Raw genomic sequence first — 24173 nt, forward strand, 5'->3', positions numbered from 1 at the left:
GTTCGGTCTTGGAACCTTTTTTGTATTTTACTTGGTAACAATTTGTACCTAGCTTTACATAGCATTTGTAATAGTTGGTACTCAACAATGTCCTGAAACTTCATAATTTTAGATCTTAAAAATAATGAATTTGTGTGTTCCAAAAACCCAACTTTATGGATCAAACGAATAACTCTTTTTTGTAACATAACAATTGGTTTTAATGTACTTTTATACGTACTACCCCATACCACAGAACAATAATGTAAGTGAGGCAAAATCAGAGAACAGTAAAGAGTATATAGAGCTTTGATGTTTAAAATATGCTTTACCTTTGCAATTACTGAAATGCTTCTAGATAATTTAGTAATTAAATATTTAATATGAGAGTTCCAAGTTATTCTATCATCTATAATAACTCCAAGGAACTTAATTTCATGCACCCGCTCTATATCAACACCATCTATCTGGATTATTTCCTGAGCATTATAATTACCTTTACCAAATATCATCATTTTACTTTTAGTCAGATTTAGTGATAATTTGTTTTGTTTGAACCACTTGTTAACACGTTTAAGTTCCATGTTAACAATTTGACACAGTTGATGTAAATTGTCTCCAGATGCAAAAATATTTGTATCATCTGCAAACAAAATAAATTGAAGTATTTCAGATGTTTTGCAGATATCATTTATAAACATATTAAACAATTTAGGGCCTAGAATGGAACCTTGAGGTAGACCACACACAATTTCTTGACAACTTGACTGATAATCTCCTATTTTCACACATTGTTTTCTATTTTTTAAATAACTAGTAACCCACTGTAGTGCAACCCCTCTAATCCCATACTGTCCTAGTTTTTTAATTAATATATCATAATTTATTGTGTCAAATGCCTTGCTTAAGTCAATAAATAACCCTACTGCATGTTTCTTACTATCTACAGCATTCGTTATTTCATCAATTATGTCAAAGAGAGCGTGTGAAGTTGAACAATTATTCCTAAAACCAAACTGATTATCTGAGAGTAGTTTATTTCTTTCAATAAAGCTATCAAGTCTAGAATTGAAAACTTTCTCTAAGATTTTTGAGAACTGCGGTAAAAGGGAAACAGGCCTATAGTTAGTAAAGAGATGCTTGTCTCCTGCCTTAAACAAAGGAATCACTTTCGCTACTTTCATGCTATCAGGAAATTGTCCAGTTTGCAATGATAAGTTGCAAATATATGTTAAAGGCTTATAGATACTATCAATTACACTTTTTAAGGTCTTCATATCTATATCATTATAATCTGTAGAGGTTTTATTTTTACACCCTCGAACAATGTCCAGTATCTCATTTTCATCAACAGGTTTAAGAAACAATGTCTTAGGATTTGTGAGTATTAACTCACCATCATCGTTCTCAACATTTGCAATTTTTACAGCAAGGTTCGGGCCAACATCTACAAAGAATTTATTAAATGTATTGACTACTGTATTCATATTGTTTATAGTTTTATCTTCATCTCTAAAATATTGTGGATAATTAATTACTCTAGGTTTATTTCTAATTAAACTATTTAAGATATTCCACAAGCCTTTTATATTATTCTTGTTGCTGTCTAACAGTTTGTTGTAATAATCCTGTTTACATTTCCTTATAATACCTGTTAATTTGTTTTTATATATCTTGTATTTATTCTCTGTTTCTTTAGTTCTAATCTTTATAAACTTTTTAAAAAGTAAATTTTTTTTCTTACAGGCATTTAACAATCCTTTAGACATCCATCTGTTTTCTTCACATTTTCCTTTTTTACAGTATTTTTTTATTGGGCAATTTTTATCATAGAATTTCTTAAATACACGCACAAACTCATCATATGCCTTATTAATGTCATTCTCTCTGTAAATAGTACTCCAATCGTGCGTCAATAGATCATCTTTAAAAGCATCAATAGATGTCTCTGTTTTTATCCTTCTAAACCAGAACATGGTATCTTCTTCATTTTTTTGATATTCATTTTTATGTAATACAAAAACTGGAAGATGATCACTAATATCATTTATCATTAATCCACTGACTATATTACTTTCTATTTCATTGGAAAAAATATTATCAATTAAAGTAGCACTATGGCTTGTAATTCTACTTGGTTTAGTTATTAAAGGAAACAAACCTATTCTAAATAGAGTGTTAATAAAATCATCAGTCTTTTTATGTTTATTTGGGTTCAATAGATCGATGTTAAAATCACCCCCAACATACATGATTTTCTGATTTAAATGTGAAAAGTGCTCCTCCATCCATTCATTAAACACATATTAGACCCCGGAGTTCTATAAATGCAGCTTACAATAATATTTTTCTTTTTCTTCCTTTCAATTTCAATAGTAAGACATTCCATTATATCATCCATCACCATAGTCATATTTTCAATCATATTATAACCATAGTTTACGTCTACAAACAACGCTACACCCCCACCAGACTTATTTCTTCTGTTCAGACTTATAAACTCATAACCTTCAATACTAAAATCCATTTCTCTATCATTATGCATCCATGTTTCAGTTATAAGTATCACACTGAATCGTGTAGAAAACTGTTTTAAGTAGCTCTTGATGTGGTCAAAATTCGCATAAAGGCTTCTACTATTGAAGTGGATCACAGAGAATGTATCATAATTTTTGAATTTACAATTATAATAATCCTCAGAGTAATATTGACAGTCGTTAACAGGTCTCGTAAGGATGTTTTCAGAGACATTGTCAATCTCAATGTTCTGTAATTCGTAATGTGAGTATGCAAAATCTATATCGTTCAATTCAGTCATTTCCTTTAACGTGAGTGACTTAGTAGAGGCCATGTGAAAAAAAGAGATTCAACATAACTTACCAGAATTATGTTGATTGACCTGATGTTGTACTGGTGCGCGGTGTACTGCGCGGTTGTACTGGTGTACTGGTGCGCGGATGAACTATTAGTTTATCATAACGCAAGGAGTTTTCCAAAAAAAGATCCAAAAGTGGAGCTAAGGAACCAAAAAAATGCCTGTACTATAAAAGCGTTTACATAAGTCTGACAGCTTATATCATATCCAGTGTGGAAAAGGGACCAGTGGGGGAAAAAAATAATGAAATAAGTTAACAACAGGAGAAAGTAATGTGATTGTCAGCAATTGAAATCACATTTCTTGTATATATACTGTATATATATATTCCATTTTCTCATCTGATTTTATTCCTTTTAAAGTATTAAATTGCTCCGAAAAATAAATGTAATAAAATCATTTTTCACCACAAGTACGAGCAGGCAAGGATTAAATATTTCTGAGCCTGAATGGAAGAGTTATGGAAAAACAGATTTAATATAATAGGGTTTTTTTTTGCTTGTAAAAACGTTTAGACATTAGGCATCCATTGCTCATGATGTTAAATTGGATAAAAATTGTAGACCCAGTTTGTCAATGAAGACATTGCATTGTTACAAACAAAAGCAATATATGCTGCAATGTATTGCATTTCCATTAAGAGTCTCTATATTCCTTTCAAGCAATTATTATTTCCCTACATATTCATGTTTTACATGGTGCATGCTTAATTATGTGTAGTGGAATGTAAGACTTTTTATTTAAAGCTGAATAGTACTATTTAAAAAAACAGCGAGACTAAGCAACTGTATAGCTCTTCCGCAAACTTCTTTTTTTAAATAATTTATTTTATTTTTTATTTTTGTTGTATTTAAATATGAATTCATTAACATCCAATATCAAGAAACATATTGCAACAATTATATCCCCATATTACAAATGAGAAATCTCCCCAGTCCACTAGTCCCCTCCTGTGAGTGTTTTTATTGAAACTCAAGTGATGTTTACTTCCTTTCTAAGTGTCTCTTGAAAGTTGTTCCAGTCGGTTTTATGTATGATGCCTGTCCCAGGCTCGATCAGCCTCTACAGGTCGGCTCTCCACCCAACAGCTGCTTGCACTGGTTTGAAAGGCCTGATATAAAGCACGCAGCATACATAGAGTTTCTGTAAGAAGAAAAAAAGAAGGAATACAGACAGTTCACTCTTTCTGATGCAGTGCAGTTTTGTAAAAATAATACTAATCCGGGAATTCAACAAATAACACACTGTGAAAAAAATTCCAGGAATTTCCAGGATTATATTATTTTACAATAAATTACTGTGGTCAGAAAAGTACTGTGAAATCAATGCATGCTGGGTAATTGTCTTACAAATCACTGTGTATCAACAGCAGAATGATGCTGACATCACAGTCATTTACTGTGATTTCACATTATAATGTTGTCTTCAACTACGCCACTGTAATACATAAATATAATTGTTAATTATTTTGAATCTGAGTCCCATTAGCTTGGGATCTTGGACCCTCTGTATTCATACTCAAATTTCTGATCTAGCCAAGTCAGAAATGAGACAAATAAAATTTTTGAGAATTTATGAAATAGTTTTACTAATAACTTATTGCAAATGCATAACTGTTTGAACATGCTGAGATTCATTTTTGAAATATGTGAAATCATAAATAAAACCAACATTACAAAACAAATCAACAACAAAAAAACTGCTAAGTTTTCATACTTCACTTACAGTATGATGTTGTTTGTTTACAGTAAATTGTATTTTCCAATACGGTAAACCCACAGTAAAACCACTTTTTAATGCTGTTAGGATACAAGAAATGTCCCACTGTGAAATTACTGTGAACGTAATGCAATTATTAACCTGCAATTAACTGTAAATTCACACTAAAATGTTTAACAGTGCAGAAGAAACATTGTTTATATGTTACGATCCACGTTAAATCTTACAATACATATGTTTTACCATTGTGGTATAACATTTACAGTATTTACAGTTACAGTCAAGCTTCTTGAACAAGAAAAGATGGAGGGAATTTTTATTTCATGATGACTTGCATTGTCTATAGATTTTGTTACAAAATGTATTTGCAATGAGCTCAAAAACATATGTTCAATATATGTTTTTATTTGTATATTCCGTTCTTATGTAGTAGGCATACACTGAGCAGTGAAGCTAAGTGTGAGCATACAACACGATCTCACGAAAGTGCGTTTTTTTTTTTTTTTTGCGTGCAACGCACTGAAAACCCTTGGTTAGGATTAGGGGTGGGGAGTGCGTGCGTATTACACGCAATAAAGTGCCTATCATATTCACGCATTTTTGGCGTAAATGGCACGAGAAATAACATGGTATAGATACGTACTTTCATGAGATCGGGCTCGACCATAACAAAGTGTTTATACTTCGAGTTGTTATATAGCTCAGGCTTTAGGTGATGTGACAAATGTGTAGAGCTTAGAACTGTTTTTAGGCAAACGATGTGCATAAATTCCACAGTGTGACGTATAGTAACTGGAATTTGATGAGCTGCCTGATGTGTTTTCGTCTTCTCTTCAATTTCCGAGAGATGACATGACCTCTGTTGAACCTGTCGGTCTAATAAACGGCTCTTGTCTGGCGTGTATAGGACCCAGCGAAAAAGGGAAGCTCCCGGTGAGAACTGGAGAGAGAGAGAGAGAGAGAGAGAGAGAGAGAGAGAGAGAGAGAGAGAGAGAGAGAGAGAGAGAGAGAGAGAGAGAGAGAGAGAGAGAGAGAGAGACTCCTCCTCGTCTCCAGTGTCAAACTTGACATCAGCCTCTGAGCCGAGAATGGTAACTTGTGTCGGAACAGAAGCCCTCACATGAGTGGCATGCTTCACGGAGTTATGTACCTTGTTTTGCCCCCTGAACTGCTATCATGGATTTCAAAACATTAATACTTTTTCTTTTTCTCTTCACGTTTATTTCCAGAGCAGAATTCATTATCCATCCGTCCAATGAAGGTAAGATAACGTCTGGAGTGAGAGGCATATCCTACCCTCATTTTGCTTATACTGTAGCGTGACTGTCCTAACAATATTGTCAGTTGACTTGAGCTCGTCCATTCAGGGTTGTTTAATCTGCGTAGCGTTGACAGAGGAAATGAAATTCAAGTGAAATAGTTACCTGCTTCACCTCCGATGCTCATCCAATAAGCCGCGGCGAATTTGATCATATTGGCTAATCGCTCGCTTATTCACTTTATGTCAAACCAGCTGCTTCAAATGAACCGATTTGTTCTGGGAATCAATAATATCGCAGTTGTGCGCGAGACGCATTGACTTGATTTCGCGAGAAATGGCTATAAAGAGATCTCCGCAAATCAAACTTTGAGTCTTGTTTATTATTGTTTGTAAGGGTAACAGCTGGCTACACGATATGAACATATTTTGAAACGATCGATCGGTTGGGAAAGCGAGAACGCGCACCGGCTGAGCGCGAAATTCAGTCGGAAAATCTGCCGACCATACAGCATAATCTTAGCATGGGATGTTGCCTGTGTTTAAAGACTCTTTGTGCAGTTTATGTATTTTCACTTTCTTGATAATTAAGACATTGCTTTAATTCTTTTGTATTTTTGCCGTGTAAATGATAGTATAGCCTAGCTGTAGACCATGCGCAGCAAGTTTGTGCGCCGAGTTTATTTCAGTTACACTTGCGCTTTTGTTGTAATAACCTACATGAAATACTTCAACTTACTGAATAGCCACACTTTGCTGAAAATTTGACCATTTGGACAAGCTGAGATTTACGTCGTACGCAGGTATTTGTCACATAGCCTGTTTAGATAGCTTAGGATGTTCTCAGTTTTATTTATTTATTTATTTATTTAATTTGTTGACATAAAGCACACGTTGATGTTAGCTACTTAAAGCATATTTTGAAGTGAAGCTGCTTACAGTGGAGGGTGGTTTTATGAATACCTTAAATCCTCAAACAACATCTGAGTTTATTACCGACCTTGTTTAAAACGTCAGTCATGCCAATTGTCTAAAGTTTATCATGAGTTATTAACTAAAACATGTCGGCATATATGCTGCTAGATTTATTTTAAATTTTCAATCACATATGGCCTATTGGATAATCTGTATAACTACAATAGGCCTACAATCTAATGAGAGTTCAAATAAAGTGAACGATCAAAACAGTGGGCTATTAGGCCTTCTGCAAAGTATAGGCTAATAACTTAACATCTAGCCTATTAATATCTGGAGCCAGCAAAGTTAGGTACAGTAGCACTCTCCTTTTTAACAAAACACTTAGGCCTATTATATTTCTAGGACATGTGTTTGTATTTTGACATCTAAATGTCCTTTATGAAACACTTGAATAAGCGGCGCAGTCGAGATATAGAAATATGCCTAAGCAAATAATATGTTGTATGTTATTTTATTAGGCCTATATTTACTTGAAATGCATGTGCATTCTGTTTGCATGTACCTCATGCGTATCCCTAACTGTTTAGTCCACACAGTGATTACAATTTTGTCTCGTTCAAGTTTTTAGAGTCCTTCGGGAGGAAAAAATGACATGGGACTCTAAACCTTCCCTATACTAATTGCAAAAGTTTCCGTCAGTGTTGTTTTTATGTATATATAGCCTATATATATATATATATATATATATATATATATATATATATATATATATATATATATATATATATATATATATATATATATATGTATGTATATATATATGTGTGTGTGTGTGTGTGCGTATATATATATATATATATATATATATACGCACACATATATATATATATATATATATATATATATATATATATATATATATATATATATATATATATATATATATATATACGCACACATACTACATATTCGCATTTCCAAAGCTCCATGTGTTCTTTTGGCCTAATTAGAAGAGAGAGATATTTTCGCTAATCGTATTCTATTGTGACGCGATATGATGGAGAGATTCGTTTGGTGATATATGGCTTTTCATGTTTAAGATTAAATATTCAGGGCCATTTGCTATTATTGAGTTTAGAATTCATATTTTTGTATGGGAGTTTATAATCTGATCTGTGTAGAAAAGATGAGAACATAAATGCTGTCAACTCAAGGTGATCTTCCTGATGTTTCAGGTTTAGCTGTCTGTTCTGGAACAGAGCGGCTTTTCTCTCTTATTGTGATTTATGGGCTGTGAATTACCTTTTGCTCAAATAGTATGTAATGGGACGTGTTTTTCACCAGAGAGTGTCAGTATAGAGCCGCAGCCATTGATATCATTTGAAGCAAAGTGCTTTTTTACAGCTTGAAGTCTCCTAATCAGCTCAAGTGTAATGTTTTTAATCTCTTAATATGAATTTAATTATCAATAAAAAGGTATATTTATTTGTATTAAAATATATGCATAAATATAGCTATTATAGGCTATTATATTGAAAGTGTTAAGCGTCAAGGCCAGTTTGGTGACCTATAGAGCAATCGCGGTTCACATCCCGAAATTAATGTATTGACGCAATATTTAGGCTACACAACGAGAATTCAGGAAAAAAGATACTCATAAATCATATCAGAGGATAAATGTGATTCAAAAGTTATATCGATGCGAACCAAGACTAAAGTAATTTATTTTCCCCAGGAAATAGCCTAAGCTAAAGTTTGAAACGTGCTCGTCTTTATTTTTTGAATTCAGATTACATGGGACACTTTTGCCACTCTATATTTTCACAGGCTAACTTTCCTTGGTTAACAAATCCTATAACCTATCTGTTGACCTGACACCTATTCAGTTTTCTTCTTCTCGAGCTGAAATGGGCCGATTTACTACATGGACCGTGCACTTTAACCCGTAACATCAGGTCGTAAAATAGGAATAATAATAATGGGCTAATAGAAACTTTAAAGTAAAGTCTTTATTACATGTAATGAATTTTAATAACCAAAATCTTGTACAATGCCCCGCATCGCGACCTCATTTGTGTCGGGTCCAGTGTGTTATTAGCATATTTGTCGTTAAAGATGGAAGATCAAATAAATGTAATTCTGAAACACGTTACTGTGTAATTTTCTTTTAAATTAGCAGAATTAAGCATTCATTTTTTTTTTTTTTTTTTTTTTTTTTTTAAGCCATAGCTGGTGGCTTTTATTAACGATTGGAAAGTAGTGGGACAATTTAACAGAAAACTACAGTAGGCTGCTAAAAAACGACAACAACTATAAAACAACACCCATGTATAATAATATGTAATAATAATAATAATAATAATATTAAATGGACTGACCAATTGACCTCTGCAACTTATTTAATTTAAGATATTTTCTGGTAGCTATTTCTAAAGGGATATGTTGATTATCACAGTAATAGTCTAAAAATATTTTAGAATTTTTCTTTTTCTTCTTCTATAGACTGTTCGAAAACAACAAAATATCCACTTGAGGCCTACTTACACTGTCCTGTCTATAGATGCACACATGCAATATCACATTTATCTCTTTTGTTGTTGTTGCTCAGGACAGTGTTTCTAATAAAAAAGAATCTATTTAATATGGTCTCATTTTTCAAACTCAAATTATGTTAATTTCCGATTGCTAAGAGTATAAATTAAATATTTTGTTTCATACTTAAAATAATCACATTCAACTTTACTGGTTTAAAGTTAATTTAATAATAGTGGCATTTTTTTTTAATTGGTAGCATTAAGTTTAATGCCAGCTTAGTAGTATCTATATAACACATGAGAAAGAGAGAGAGAGAAAAAACATGGAATTTATTTTTTGGGGGGGATCTGGGCACACTGCCTAGTGAAACATACATCTGTGTAAAGAAGCAAATTAATTTTTCTGCCATTTAGCTTGGCCTTTGTGAGTCAAGCTTGTGGTGGGTAAACTTACAGTCTACTGTAATGCATATGGCCTATTCTACTGTCAGTACACTTACGGCAGACAGTTTCCCGAGCATGTGGGATTATAGCTAACAGTCGACCACATCCTTAGGACGATTTCAACGAAAATAACAAAAGCCTCATTGAAATATCTCAGGAAATCATCACAAAGCCGATCAGCTCCAGAATAAAGCATCTGCCAAATACATAGACGTAAACGAATCATACAACACGATTACGTTTCTAGGGTTTCCATTTTCTAACTTGTGTCTAAAATGGCGCAGTGCTCGGACTATGTGATGGCAGCACCACGACATGTTGTGGTGTGATGTCATGGCACACTAGTTTCCAGCTGGGACGTCTAATGTTTTGTGAGTGCCGTTACTTTTCGGATGTGTGGAAATTTGCTTGCACATATGAACACATCAATACGCATCAAATATCATCAATGTAACAGTAATGTGCGTGGTCATGCTGATGTGTTTTGGAGGAAGATGGTGTGCAAAATAAAGCTGTGATGATTCAGAGGGGCTGAGGCAGACACCCTGAGACTCGACTGAATTATTCATAGCGTAGAGGTTAATACTTCATTGCCATCTTGCAACCATGGGCGGAACCTTCGATCAAGCTCAAGCCTTGCAATTTGCTATTGTTTTCCATTTTGTTTATTTTTGATAGTTAAGTTAGGGAAATTAAGAGTGAAATTCAAATGTTCTTGAATCTAAAACCCGAAATGTGGTTCAAGTCGTTTATGATTGTGATAACAAGTATTGACCTCTCAGAGAGTTATTTGCGATGCACGTGTGGGGTTCGCCGTGACCCGTGGGGTGTGTGTGTGTGTGTGTGTGTGTGTGTGTGTGGAGGTACACCAGCTGCACGCGAGGATCTAGTGTGGGTGAGAAAAGGGATCATTGGAGCAGCGGTGGGTATTTTGGACACACATATTGAAGCCTGTCGTGCTTACTCGAAAATTCTTTAAAAAATAATCCCCCCCGACCATGCGTCTCATACACCCACAGTCAGATTTTAATAAAGCCAGGCATCGAGTCCTCTGCTCTCCGAGGTGTTCAGACACCTGACTCTCATCTTAATTCAATAACAGATTTAATGAACTACCTGAGAGGTGAAGAGGACGCAGAGACAAGAAGGCAGTGTGCCATTTACGGGCCATATGGTTCTCTTACACTCATGCAAACCTCATTCAGATCGTAATCGACAACATGCTCACCGCTATGTTTAAGGTCAGTGGCAATATTCGGTGATCTCTCTATCCCTATCGCTTACACACAGTACAATCTTAAGAATTATGTGACGAGGCAATTGTAAAAGGGTGGTTTGTACCACACAAAAATGTACGTTTTTCTAGTTAAAAGTTAAAAATCTAGTTTTCTTTTTTGACTAATATATTTATATGTGTGTGTATGTCTGTGTGAGTGTATAAATGTTATTTTATTGTATTTTTAGTTTAGTTTTTTTTTTCACTAGTTCATTTTAAATGGTCCTGCCGTGTGACAAATACATTTTTAAAAGTACAAATATTTAGTGTAGTGTTTAATACAATGACATAAAAGCTGCTTGTATAGTATTTTAAACATATTTTAGACTTTTGCTAACTAGTTGTAAATGCACTAGTTGTATATTTTAAGGCAACCGGGTAACTTAGTTTTTTTTAAAGTTAAACCAACACTATTTTTTACAGTGTGGATTTCCACAACAGGACATTTTAACTTACCTGTATTTCATGTCATCTACAGTAACTAACTAAAATATTTGTATCTATTTAATCTGTAGATTGATGGGTAAAAGTAAGGGGTCAGTTTTAATACTGATTCCGTGTATTATGATCTCAATGTAAATATATATTTCACATTGAGCTGTTCTTTATTTTGTGAATGAAACATTACCATTGTCTCCATTGTCAGCACTGTTAATGCATTCGATCAGTGTGCCATGTGCTGATGAAAGGAAAACAATAGCTAGTAGTGCAGGGACGATACATTAGAGAGATGTCCCTTGGCGGCCTGTGGTTGGAATCCTAGATTATTGTCTCACTCCTGTATTGATTTACCTATCTTGTCTGGTGTGGTTGGTTGGATGAAATGGCCGTTGAATCATCTGTTCATAATTAGCCCTTTGTTTTGTGCTTGACGCTACACTTCTTGTGGAGAGGTTGGGAATGACGTTGGCTGTGATTTCCTTCTCTTACAGCTGCAGAATTTGCCTCACCCATGTAGCCATCTAATTTTATGGTCTCAAATTTCCCCGGTCGGCTCAATTTGAGATGCCGGCTCGGCTCATTGAGAAATTTAAATTGGAACCAACGGAGCTGGATGCGAGCTGCCATTATCTGACATAAGCAGATAGCTTTATTATACTTAATAGGGATCATCTACAGTATGAGAACAGCCAGCTGTTTGGCCAGCACTCAGGTGCGCTGCCGTTTTGTGCTGGAATTTGATAATGGGGTCTCCAACAGACTCTCCTCAGCCCCTGATATATACACTACCTGTCAGAATTATGGATGCACCTGACTGAATTATTATTTTTTATCTCAAAAAATTAATAAAAAAAAAAATATTATTAAAAACTTGAAATTAGTTGTGTAGATACACGGGAAAATATAAATTGTCCCAGTGTAATTTTTTTTACAAAACTAAAATGTTAAATTAAATTAATGAATTTTAATTTAATTTAATTTAATTTAATTTAATTTAATTTAATTTAATTTAATTTAATTCTTTCTTTAATCAAGAACGGATTAAAGAAGTTATTACTCTACGACCTTTATGACATCATCGACCAATGTGGTTAAATGACAAATTTGAAATTTGAAACAGTTGTGACTAGCTAGTTGCTTTTTTCAACGATGCATCATACTAAAAACGTATCCCTGGTTGGACCAGATAATAAAGGTAAACAATTAAAATGATCCAGCATAAATGTGCATAAATACATAAACTTCAACACTTTTTAATGACATCTCATTCTCCACCATGAAGTTGGTTGAGTGAATGTCCAGAGTGTTGCCCAAAAAAAATAATATATATATATATTTTTATATTTTGGCCACTACCAAATTTCCACAAGTAAAATTTGTGTTATTTAAATTTTGATGACTTTACTATTATTCTGAAATGGGGGAAACAATAAATGAGTAAATAATAATAAAAATATTAAAGAAAGAAATTGTTTTTTTGACTGGTACCAGGAACAAACCGCATTTATCGAGTGCTATCTTACATATATGTAAGGTGTACTGTCTCTGACTTAGACATCACATCAAGCTTTCTCATAATATTGTGATAAATATTGGCATTGAAGTACACTTTATAAAATAAAAGTTTATGTCATCCATGCCCCATATGTCCGTTTGTGATTTGGCTGGATGTCTCCTTGCCATCGCTGTAGGGAGAACGAGTGACACCGCTATTAGTTGAGGCCATAGACGCCATGCTGAGTGGCCACATGTCATGTGGGATTATTGGTTTACTGTACTCCGACGGAGGCTTTTGTTCTTTCCCTTTGTGCCCGTCGAAGCCTTGCTCAATCAAACAGGAGTCGTTGTTACGAGAGCAGGAGACACTGAGATGTCAAGAGCTTGTCACGACCTTCTCCGCTGTACACACCATGCCGGCAGCCAGACGTTTAAATAATGCAGTAATATTTCCTCTCTGTCGTCTCCCATTGTTTTATTTTTCCTTCTCTTTTGTGTTTTTTTTGTGCTGGGCGATTAATCGCATCCAAAATAAAAGCTTGCGTTTACATAATATATGTGTGTGTAATGTGTATAATAATTTTGTATATATAAATCACAATATGCATATAATTGTAAGACATATTTGCATGTATATACAGTATATATATATATATATATATATATATATATATATATATATATATATATATATATATATATATATATATTATAAATAATACATTTTTCTTAAATATATACATGCATGTGTGTATATTTATATATACAAAATAATTATACACATTACACACACATATATTATGTAAACACAAGCTTTTATTTTGGATGCGATTAATCACGACTAATAGTTGCCCAGCACTAGTTTTTATTTTATTTTTTATTGGCTTTTATTTTTGTTTCTTTAATTTTAAATGAATTTGATAAGGGTTTGATAATGTGTTTAATAAAACTGAAAATGTCTAACAGAAATAACTATTGAACACAAAGACCGATACATATTAAACATTGTATGAACCTAATAAAACAATGACGTATACATTTTTATTCTGCATGAATGAGAACAACAGTAAAAAGTCAAATATGAATGGAAAATAAAGGATATGTCATTTTTATTTATAAATAAATAAGTGATAGTAAAAAAAAAAAAAAATCTTGCTCTAGCACACAGTGGTGAGCAACAATCTCTTATCAACATATCGAAATCCATTGGGCTTGTCAGATGAAAGAAACCATTTTTGGATTTGTTTTCCTTAAAGATACCCATCACCCTGACACACACAAGATCAATGTTTGGTCAGACGTTAAAGACCCCGTGCGCGGGGTAACAAGGCTAACTTTTCTCCGTCCAGCCGAAGCTAGCGCAGCGTACTGAAAAATGTTGTTTTGAAGGATGAGTCCGCTGACTCCATTGTTTGTTTAATTGGATTGTGGCACAAGAGCAGCACAGCTGAGTAAATACTGTGTTGATCGGGACGCTGCACACTGAGAGCTGTGTCCCGCTCCGAGTGGGGGTGAAACCGGATCTAAAAAGGGATAACTGCTCATTTGTTTCTCTCCCCTTCTCTCTCCTTCTCTACAGTTAACCTGTTGGACTCCAAAGCAAGCCAAGGGGAGCTGGGCTGGATATCATCCCCGTCCCATGGGGTGAGTGTTGCAGACATAATCCATATTTCTTAGTGGAAAAGAAGAGAACAGAGATTTCATGCTTTGAGGGTGTTGCCAAAACAATGCACATGTTTTTTAAAGATGTGGAAACTATTTAGGCTTACACTAAAATGAATTAGATTATAACAGATGCAATTAAAATTCAATTTATATAAATCATTCGGTAACACTTTACAATAAGGTTCATTAGTTAACATTAGTGTATTAACTAACATGAACTAACAATGAGTGATATATTTGTCACTGTATTAGTTCATCTTTGTTAACGTTAGTTAATAAAAATACAGTGGTTCATTGCTTTTTCGTGTTAGTTCACAGTGTTAACAAATACAACCTTTGATTTAAATGTATTAGTAAATGTTGAAATTAATATTAACTGAGATTAATAAATACTGTAGATGTATTTTTCATTCTTAGTTCATGTTAACTAATGTTAACTAATGAACCGTATTGTAAAGTGTTATCAATCATTCTAATATGCTGAGATGCTGTTCAAGAAACACTTATTATTATTATCAATGTTGAGTTTTTGCCGATTAATATGTTTCGAAAACCGTGATACACAACCATTCAAAAAATTTGATTAGAGTTTAGATTAAGTAAGATTAGAAAAATAATATTAATACTTTTATTCAGCAAGGATGCATTCAATTGATCAAAAGATGTATGTTACACAAAATGTATATTTCAAATAAATGCCAAACTTTTTATTCATCAAAATATCTTTAAAAAGAAATCTATCATCAGGATAATAAACCATTTAAAAAAATTGAGCACAAATAATAATTATAATGTACACTGTAAAAAAAAAATTACATCCCCAAGTCAAACATTTTCTAGTGACTGATAACATCTAAATTTTTCAAGTAGTCTGACATATTATTTCTCATTGAGCCAATGTTAACAGACTATTGCAACAATTAATTCAATTTATTTTACAGAATTTCACTTGGGCCAATTAAAAAATTTAGATGTAACCAGTCACTAGAATATTTTGACTTTGGGAGGTACATTTTTTTTACAGTGTAGCATATCATATTCGAACGATTTCAGTGTGACAAAATTTTGACTGGCAATACGGCAAGGATAACATATATCATAAACATATAAGCCCAAAGGTATGTTTTTCCTGTCAGTGTAGAACAAGTCTGGGTACTTTATTTTTGTTATCAAAACCTCAAGGTCACAACTTCCGATAATAACCCTGTTTATTTGTCGAGTTGTACAGGTATTGGTCTCAAGGGCTACTCAGACCAAATCATTCTTTCAACTTTATTATGTGTTAAAATGACTTGTTGGCAGTTGCTAAAGGTAATCCAGTAATTTGTTCCATATAGCTGCCAAACCTAGTTTCCCCTCGTTCTCTTTTACAGTTGGCACAGTAAAATGTGAAGCTTTCCTTTCCTAGACGCAAGGGAGAAGAAAAGCGAAAGTAAAGAAAAAGAAAAACACGAAGCAAAAAAAAAAAAAGGTCATTTGCATTTTAAATTAAGTGCTTTTTAATGCAGAGAGCATTTATGGAAAATTGAGTAATTGCACTAATTTGCTAGATTAATTTCTAAACGTTCATAAGTTCAACAGAGAAAGCGTCATTAATCTTTACAATAACCATAAAGGTGATTTAGGATGAAAAACGAAATCCCTCGCAGATATGTGCCGAATGCTCTGGGATTTATTAAGTCGGCGTGTAAGCCATTGTCACGACTACAGCGAAGATCAGGTTCTCAAGGTGAATTAACTCTAATTACTCAGGACTTGTCCCTAGTTTGGAGCGATAAGCATTTTGCCCCTGAAAGCTATGCCCTCAAAAATGATTTGAAATAATGTGGCGCTGCAGTGCTGACACTGACGGATGGGCCGCCCGCCTTCTGCCAGTGTAAGCACAAATCGGCCCGGTTAAAGCAAATTAAGAGCTAAGCCCATCGGACGCTCAGATAAGGCCAGTAAATATAAATGGGCCCAGCGCAGAGCTCTTTAAACACGCAGCGCTGTTTACTATGGCCTTTCCAAACTGCATCAGGCCTCAGCCTGGGATTCATTACCCACGGCAGTCGGATTACTCTTGTCTGCCCGTATGAAACTGCTGCGATCTGTTGAGGACCCTACGCAATTGTTTTTGGAGTTGTTAAAAGCATCTTTGCTGTGGCGTCTGTGGAGGCACCGATTAGAGCATGATTGGTGGTTGTAGTTTTGGGGTTTGCAATGCCTCGTTTCTCCTCAGTAACAGGAAGAGAAGTGCAAATGACTCTTGAACAACAGGCTTGGCATCGTTTTTAATTCCATTTAAGATTGTGAATGAATCGTCTCTCGCTGAGGGAGTATCGGTGGCTGTACTGGATAGTTGGCCAGAAATGTAAATATTTAGAGCTGCAAATATAGATTGACAATGTTTTTCATCGGTTAGTGCAGCAGAACTCGTTTTTGGAAATTCTAATGTACTTTAAAAAAAACAAAAGCAAAAAAAGATATTACTAAACTAATTGTAGTCCAAATAAATTATGAAAACTGTAGTTGTTTATCATAGATTTGAATATGATAATCTTGCATATGAAAATGCAAAGAGAACAAAAACAAGTGCGTTATTTTGTTGAAAATGTGTCATCAACAGAATGAAATGCATTAAACATTAAACTAGGGTTTGTAAAGACACTGCAGATGTTTTTTTTAAGTTGATTAAAAGGATAATAATTAAACCATAAACATTTACAAAATTAAGATAAACACAATCAAAACAAAACATAAAAAGTATTTTTTTTTTTATTTGTTATGCTGTGTGGTCTCTGATTTGTGTAATTCCACAAGACTTTCAGAACATACATAAGCAATAGGCTTTTTAAGAGATTTAAAACATAAAAAAATGAATGATAAATCATTTACTGCCATTTTGTGAAATTAATCATTTAATTAATACAAATGTTACAGTAGTCTGATTGAGTATTCTAAATTGTTATATAGTATTATTACAAGACAAGTATATATATATTTTTTAGATCTGATTACAATACATAATCCAGATCACACACACACACACACACACACACACACACACACACACACACACACACACACACACACACACACACACACACACACACACACACACACACACACACACACACACACACACACACACACACACACACACACAGTAAATAGTAAATTACATTTAATTTTTCTATTTTATTTAGAATTTGCGGCAAAAGAAAATATTATTTATACCATTATTCATATTTTTTTTGCATCATATTTTGCGCCTGAGCAAAAATAAATAAATAGACAAACTACACATTGTGCACATCAACATCCCTTCATAAAATACTTCCTTGTCTTATTTTAGTCTCTAAAAATGTGCAGTAGAAGCTCAAGATCTCAAGCATCGTATCATAATCAACTGAGACAAAATAGGCAGCAAACACACACTTTTCATTATGCACTGGGTAAGTCACACTCTGCCAGTGCCCGCAGCGAAAGACAATATTTCCAACATGATGCTGAAACTCATTTAGTTCCCCCCCTTGAAAAGAAACTGTGAAAGGTCTCCAGCTGTACAAAGTGCAAAGAAAACCCCCTCTATAAAGGTGGATTAGCACGTCATATGGCCACAGCGGGTGAGCGGGCAGCACACAATGTGTTATGGTAAAAGCTGTGATGAAAAGGTATTGACTGATCGGGTACAGTTGTTGCTGTGACCTAGTGCAGGAAATCCTAGATGGCGAAGCACTTGTCATTTAGTGTTTCCTGCTATATTGTGGGAATAGGGAAAGGTCTCCAGCCTCACGTATAAACAAAAGTATTTTTTTTTTTTTTTTTTTTTTTTTTTGTCTCTTAAATTTAGTTAGGTGTTTGCAATGTAATATGTATGAGTTTATGCTTTTCGAACAGCGTTGGGTAAACTGCTTTGAATCTGTAGACTCTTAAGATACTAGCTACACATAAATGAAGGTAATTTAGTAAGCTAGTAGTTAGCTACGCAACAAGCAATCTCCAAAGCTAATTACACAGAGAGTACTTGTAGTGTATAGTACATTCAATGCTCTTTCTTTTTTTCTCTGTGTGTCTATAATATTGTTTCCCTAATTATAGTGAATGTAATGTTCACTTGTAGTGTACTTCAAATCTTACATTTGTTTTTTTAAACTGTATTTGCATATATAATATTACTAAAAGGCCAATTTAGATACTTAAAGAGAGTACACATCCATGACTTTAATGACACTTTCATGTTTCTGAACACACTTAAGTAGACATTTATAAAAGTGCGCTTAGTAATGATGTCAAATTAAAGATTGCACACTTTAAATCATTGTTTTAATCTTTTGTTGTGCTTTAAAGAAGTACACATTTGATGAGTTGACTAACATACTAAGCACATGTGAAGTACTTATCTTTTTAACTGTACTGTGTTATTCAATATTGCATTTACAGTTACAATGTATTTTATAGTGTAAAATATTTTAAATAGAAATGACATTACAGTATTTTTTATTTACCATAAATTCTTGTCATTAAATATGGCAGTGTACTTTATATTTTAATAAGTCCTACTTAAGTGGGTCAAAAAAAGCATTCAAAGTCTAACCAATATCTTTTAATATGAATTTTAACAATACCAAATAATAAAATGTCATATAACTGCATGCAATTAAGTGTTCAGAAACTTTACATTCTGTTTGCACTTGTATATTCTTTAAAATATATTATTTCAGTAGTAAGTACTCTTTTTAAAGTATACTGAAGTGTACTTCTTTTTCACTAGGAACTAGAGCAGTATTTGCCAGATAACACGGAAGCATTTTATTGTACAGTCCTGTTCCACATGTACATACTATCTACTTATTATAGTGATTACAATAACTGGATAATAACTAGATACTAATACTAAACCTACCCCTAAACCATATCCTTAACCCATGTTGTTACCTTATATTACCCAGTACTTTCTAAGGCAAGTAAATAAAGAAATAAAGTGCAACCCATTTTGCTATAAAAAGATGCAAAATTATTTTTATACATACAATGTTTCTGCATAGAGTCGTCTTTTTTATTTATTTATGTGTAAGGGAAAATATTGTGTATTTGATTATTAAATAATTTAGCAGTACACTAACAAAGAACAGTGATCTAGTTTTTTGTCATTCTTTATCGATACTTGTTGGGGAAAAATGAGCTTGTCACTAGAAAAACTACACTTTTGAATGTAGTTACTGTTAAGCCACTGCAAATTGTAAGTTGCTCCCCAACACTGCTATTGAAGAAAGAAAATCAATGTTAAATTCATTTAAATGGTTTCCGATTGAGAAAAAAAAAGTGTGTTAAACATAAGTAACAAAAGCTAGCATTAGCTTATCTTCAGCTAAATCATGTCACTTACAATTGAATGCCACTCCAGCTTGAAATGATGTGTTTTCTCAGTGGATATCAAGCACTCACGGCACAAGTTGTGTCCATTAGTAGTACAAATGTGTATTTTTACAGCGAGCCTGAGCCATTTCATTTACTACATCTCCTGTGTATAAACATATCTTTACCTCTACGGCCTCACCGGTCCTCACAAACAGAATCCGCTCCAGTTTTGTCCATTATACTGAAGACAGCGGGATTTGATCCAGAGAAACTGTGCGCACCTATTCAGGAAATGTGCATGTGATACCAGCAAAAGCCAGCAGTATATCTCAGTCTTCGCTAACTAATGCAATTCCATTGTAATACGAGCAAGGAGGATTATAATTTTATTAAATATCTGTCTGAAACATAAGCTCTGCTCCACTTTGTCCACAAGTGCCAGGGAATCTATTAGTTTAAAGTACCAGTTGGCCTGTGTACACACTGAGTGTACACAGGGGGAAGTTGGGCCGCAGCCCTGTCAAATGTACCAACTGCTGATTTCCTCGTTTCTCTGCTGCTCTCCTTGCTGGAGGGGGATTATATTGTAAAGTGATATTCGGAGAAACCCAAAGTCATCTTCAGTCTGCCCGTCGAGTGTTAAGTTGCAAAGCGCAGGGCTGACGTCTCCCGCTGTGGAGAAGGAAATAAAGATTGGTGTCCAATCGTAGCCTGGCGCTCTCCGAGAAATCAATGCAGCCTTTAGAAGCTGCTGTCCGTAAAAGAGATATCCAGGCAAGGCTTTTACAGTTTCCCCCTCTCTATAAGCGAGTGTTATGCATTATAAAGTAGAGTTATTTGAAGGAGATTGGCTCGTGCTGGTAATGATGTCATTCATGGCAGCAGACAGTCCACACTATATTCTCAAGTGTGTGTGATTTACACATCGTCTATGATGTTTCATTTATTTTGGCAGCCATGGTTTCAGTACAGTCATTCTTTATACAGTTTGATAATGCGACACAGCCCAGGCACCTGGACTTCATTTGGAGCATCAGCTATGCTGGTGAACACCGGTTGGCTCGGTAAATAACCCCGAGACAAATGACCAGCTGAAATTCCCATTGATTTATTTAAATTTGCATCATATTTGTTCACTTCACAACTTCCTAAACACACTATCAGAAGCAGATTCCATTGTTCTAACATCATGGCGCCTCATTTAGATCCTGCTTTAAAGCCAGGCCCGCAAATTTCAGAATCAGGATGCCTGTTATTCATAAAGTAATACTCATTTTTGTCTTCTCTGCCTTTCAGTGAAAGAGTTTTCTATGTTAATATATAGTAAAGTGTAATTTATTCCTGTGATCAAAGCTGAATTTTCAGCGTCATTACTCTTCAGTCTTCAGTGTCACATGATCCTTCAGAAATCATTCAATATGATGATTTGATGCTCAAGAAACATTTATCATTATTATCAATGTTGAAAACAGTTATTTACATTTTATTTCAGGATTCTTTGATGAATAGAAAGTTACATTAAACATTAAACACTACTGTTCAAAAGTTTGGTATCAGTAAGAATATATTTTTTAAACATTTTGGGGAAATAAATTAAATAAATCAATACTTTTATTCATCAAGGATAAATTAAATGGATCAAAAGTTACAGTAAAGACATTTCTAATTATATTTCAAATAAATGCTGTTCTTTTGAACTTTCTATTCATCAAAGAGTCCTGAAAAACAAATTGTACACAACTGTTTTCAACATTTATAATAATAATGAATGTTTTTTTTGTGCATCAAATCCGCATATTAGAATGATTTCTGAAGGATCATGTGACACTGAAGACTAGAGTAATGATGCTAAAAAAATCATCTTTGATCACAGGAATAAATTACATTTTAAAATATAATAATGTTTAACAATATTACTGTGTTGTTGTTGTTGTTGTTGTATTTTTAATCGAAAAAATGCAGCCTTGGTGAGCAGAAGAGATTTCTTTTAAAAACATTAAAAATCTTACCGATCCAAAACTTTTGAACGGCAGTATATATATATATAGGTGCATTTCAGAAATTGGTTTTCCACATAGCATTAATTATAAAATATCCCACAATTTGCATTAAAATATGTGTTTGGAATTCCAGCTTTCAATGAGTTCAGTCAGTTTACTTTACTTCCAAAATGAAGGCTGTGTATCTAACAATGTGATGCAAAACAATACATAAAATTCTTAAGGTCTGACAAAAAAAACAAAAAAAAAACTTTTTTGGGTGTTTAATTAAGCACCCTCACAGTTGAAACACAAATAGGCAATTCTTCAGTCTCAGGGCACACTTGCTCTGCCGGGTAATGACCGGCTCGCAGCCACTCCAGAGGCCTTGTCTCACTCAGCCAAGGGCTTTTATAAACTTCAGCTTGACAGAGAGCCATATCCTACTCCATTATTGTAATAGAAAACACTGCCTCTCAGTTCATCATTTATTCTGCTTTGTGTATGTTAAACCTCAGGACTTCTGGCCGCATTGTGACTTCGGACACCCCAAGTGACAAAACAAAATGATTTGTCAGGCTCGCCTTACTAGCGAGAGTGCTCAGAGTGGAAGGCCTCGTTAATTACGCACCGCATTAATTACATGAACAGGGGAGATATTAACTTGAAACGATTCATTACTCCAAATGTGTTTGAGAAATAAATAAGCCCGCTGTTCAGGTGTTTTACATTTGTCTCGCTTCCCCTGAAATGCAGGAGCACAGTAGCCGTTGGCTTTCCTCGGAATAGATTTGATTAACTTCTTTCTCGTTTTTGCAGTGGGAGGAAATTAGCGGTGTGGATGAGCACTACACACCCATCCGGACCTTCCAGGTGTGCAACGTGATGGAGTACAGCCAGAACAACTGGTTGAGGACCAACTGGATTCCTCGTAATTCCGCGCAGAAGATCTATGTGGAGCTGAAGTTTACCCTGAGAGACTGCAACAGTATTCCCATGGTCCTGACCTGCAAAGAGACGTTCAACTTACACTACCTGGAGACCGATGAGGACCAGGGAAGTAAGTTCCGTGAGCACCAGTTCTCCAAAATAGACACCATCGCCGCCGATGAGAGCTTTACTCAGATGGACCTAGGCGACCGCATCCTGAAGTTAAACACTGAGGTGCGTGAGGTGGGGCCCATGACTAGGAAGGGCTTTTACCTGGCTTTCCAGGACGTGGGAGCATGCGTGGCCCTGGTTTCGGTGCGGGTCTACTTTAAAAAATGCCCATTTACAGTGAGGAACCTGGCTATGTTTCCTGACACCGTACCCACGGACTCTCAGTCGCTGGTGGAGGTTAGGGGCTCCTGCGTCAACAATTCCAGGGAGGAGGATCCACCAAAAATGTACTGCAGCACTGAGGGAGAGTGGCTGGTGCCTATTGGGAAATGCCTGTGCAACATAGGTTACGAGGAGCGGGGAGTCTCATGCCAAGGTAGAGTTTGTCTCTCATATGCACACCTTTCTCCTTTACAGTGCCTTTTTCATTTCACGGCCCATTTTCTTCCTTTCATCAGCGTAATGTACTAGCACCAGCTCTGTAGACAGCAGCTCTAAATAGGACAACTGAGTGTGTCCCTGCAATACCATTCATTTGTTTATGCTGCTCATTGTCTGTAATGGCGAAGCATTTGGCTCACGATGGAAATGTTTCTAAACTCCATGGTGAGTTGAGTATCTGTCCCGCACTCTGAGTGCAAATGGATTTTTCCCAGATATGGACACACCTCTGATCTGTCAGACATGCTCTGGAGAGAGGAATATGAGAGTTCTGTGTAACCGAGGACAGAGAAGATCTGTGGTGCAGACCCCCTTAAAAGGCAGCTTGAAGCAGTTAAGCTTGTGAAACACTTCTCTGCGTCACCTCATCAGACACACAGATAGATGGACGTTAGTCATTGAAGATGGATAAGTGTGTGTGTGTTTGATGTAAAGCATGTGAGACTTCCAATGCTTAATGTGACTTTTTTATAGTCCAAAGACACAAATTCTCTTCATATACTCGTATTTAAACATTGTAAGTTGATGAAAAGAGAAGATCTTGGCAATCGTTCTTTGTCTTGCATTAGATTCAGACGATCAGATTGAGTTGTAATGCTAGAGATTGGGTTTAGATGTAAATGCCGTTTGTGCAAAAATTGTACCTTTAGGGGTACAACATCTTGTCACTGGGGCAGTATCCTTACTTAGGGGTACCTTATTT

General features: G+C 34.8%; 1 protein-coding gene across 5 annotated transcripts in view; it reads left to right on the top strand.

Annotated features, from left to right (window-relative positions):
- Positions 1-24173, top strand: part of epha3 (eph receptor A3) — a 202302-nt gene that overhangs the window by 70707 nt on the left and 107422 nt on the right. For 3 of the 5 annotated variants that reach the window (XM_079619145.1, XM_079619144.1, XM_079619146.1), the window contains 2 exons: positions 14521-14585; positions 22748-23405. In XM_079619145.1, the coding sequence (XP_079475271.1) occupies positions 14521-14585; positions 22748-23405 (723 nt within the window). Of the gene's footprint in view, positions 1-5576; positions 5835-14520; positions 14586-22747; positions 23406-24173 lie in introns of those variants that run through there. The other 2 variants (XM_079619147.1, XM_079619143.1) reach the window with 1 other exon arrangement.

This window comes from Phoxinus phoxinus (genome assembly GCF_949152265.1).
Source record: "Phoxinus phoxinus genome assembly, chromosome: 7".
NCBI lineage: Eukaryota > Metazoa > Chordata > Actinopteri > Cypriniformes > Leuciscidae > Phoxinus > Phoxinus phoxinus.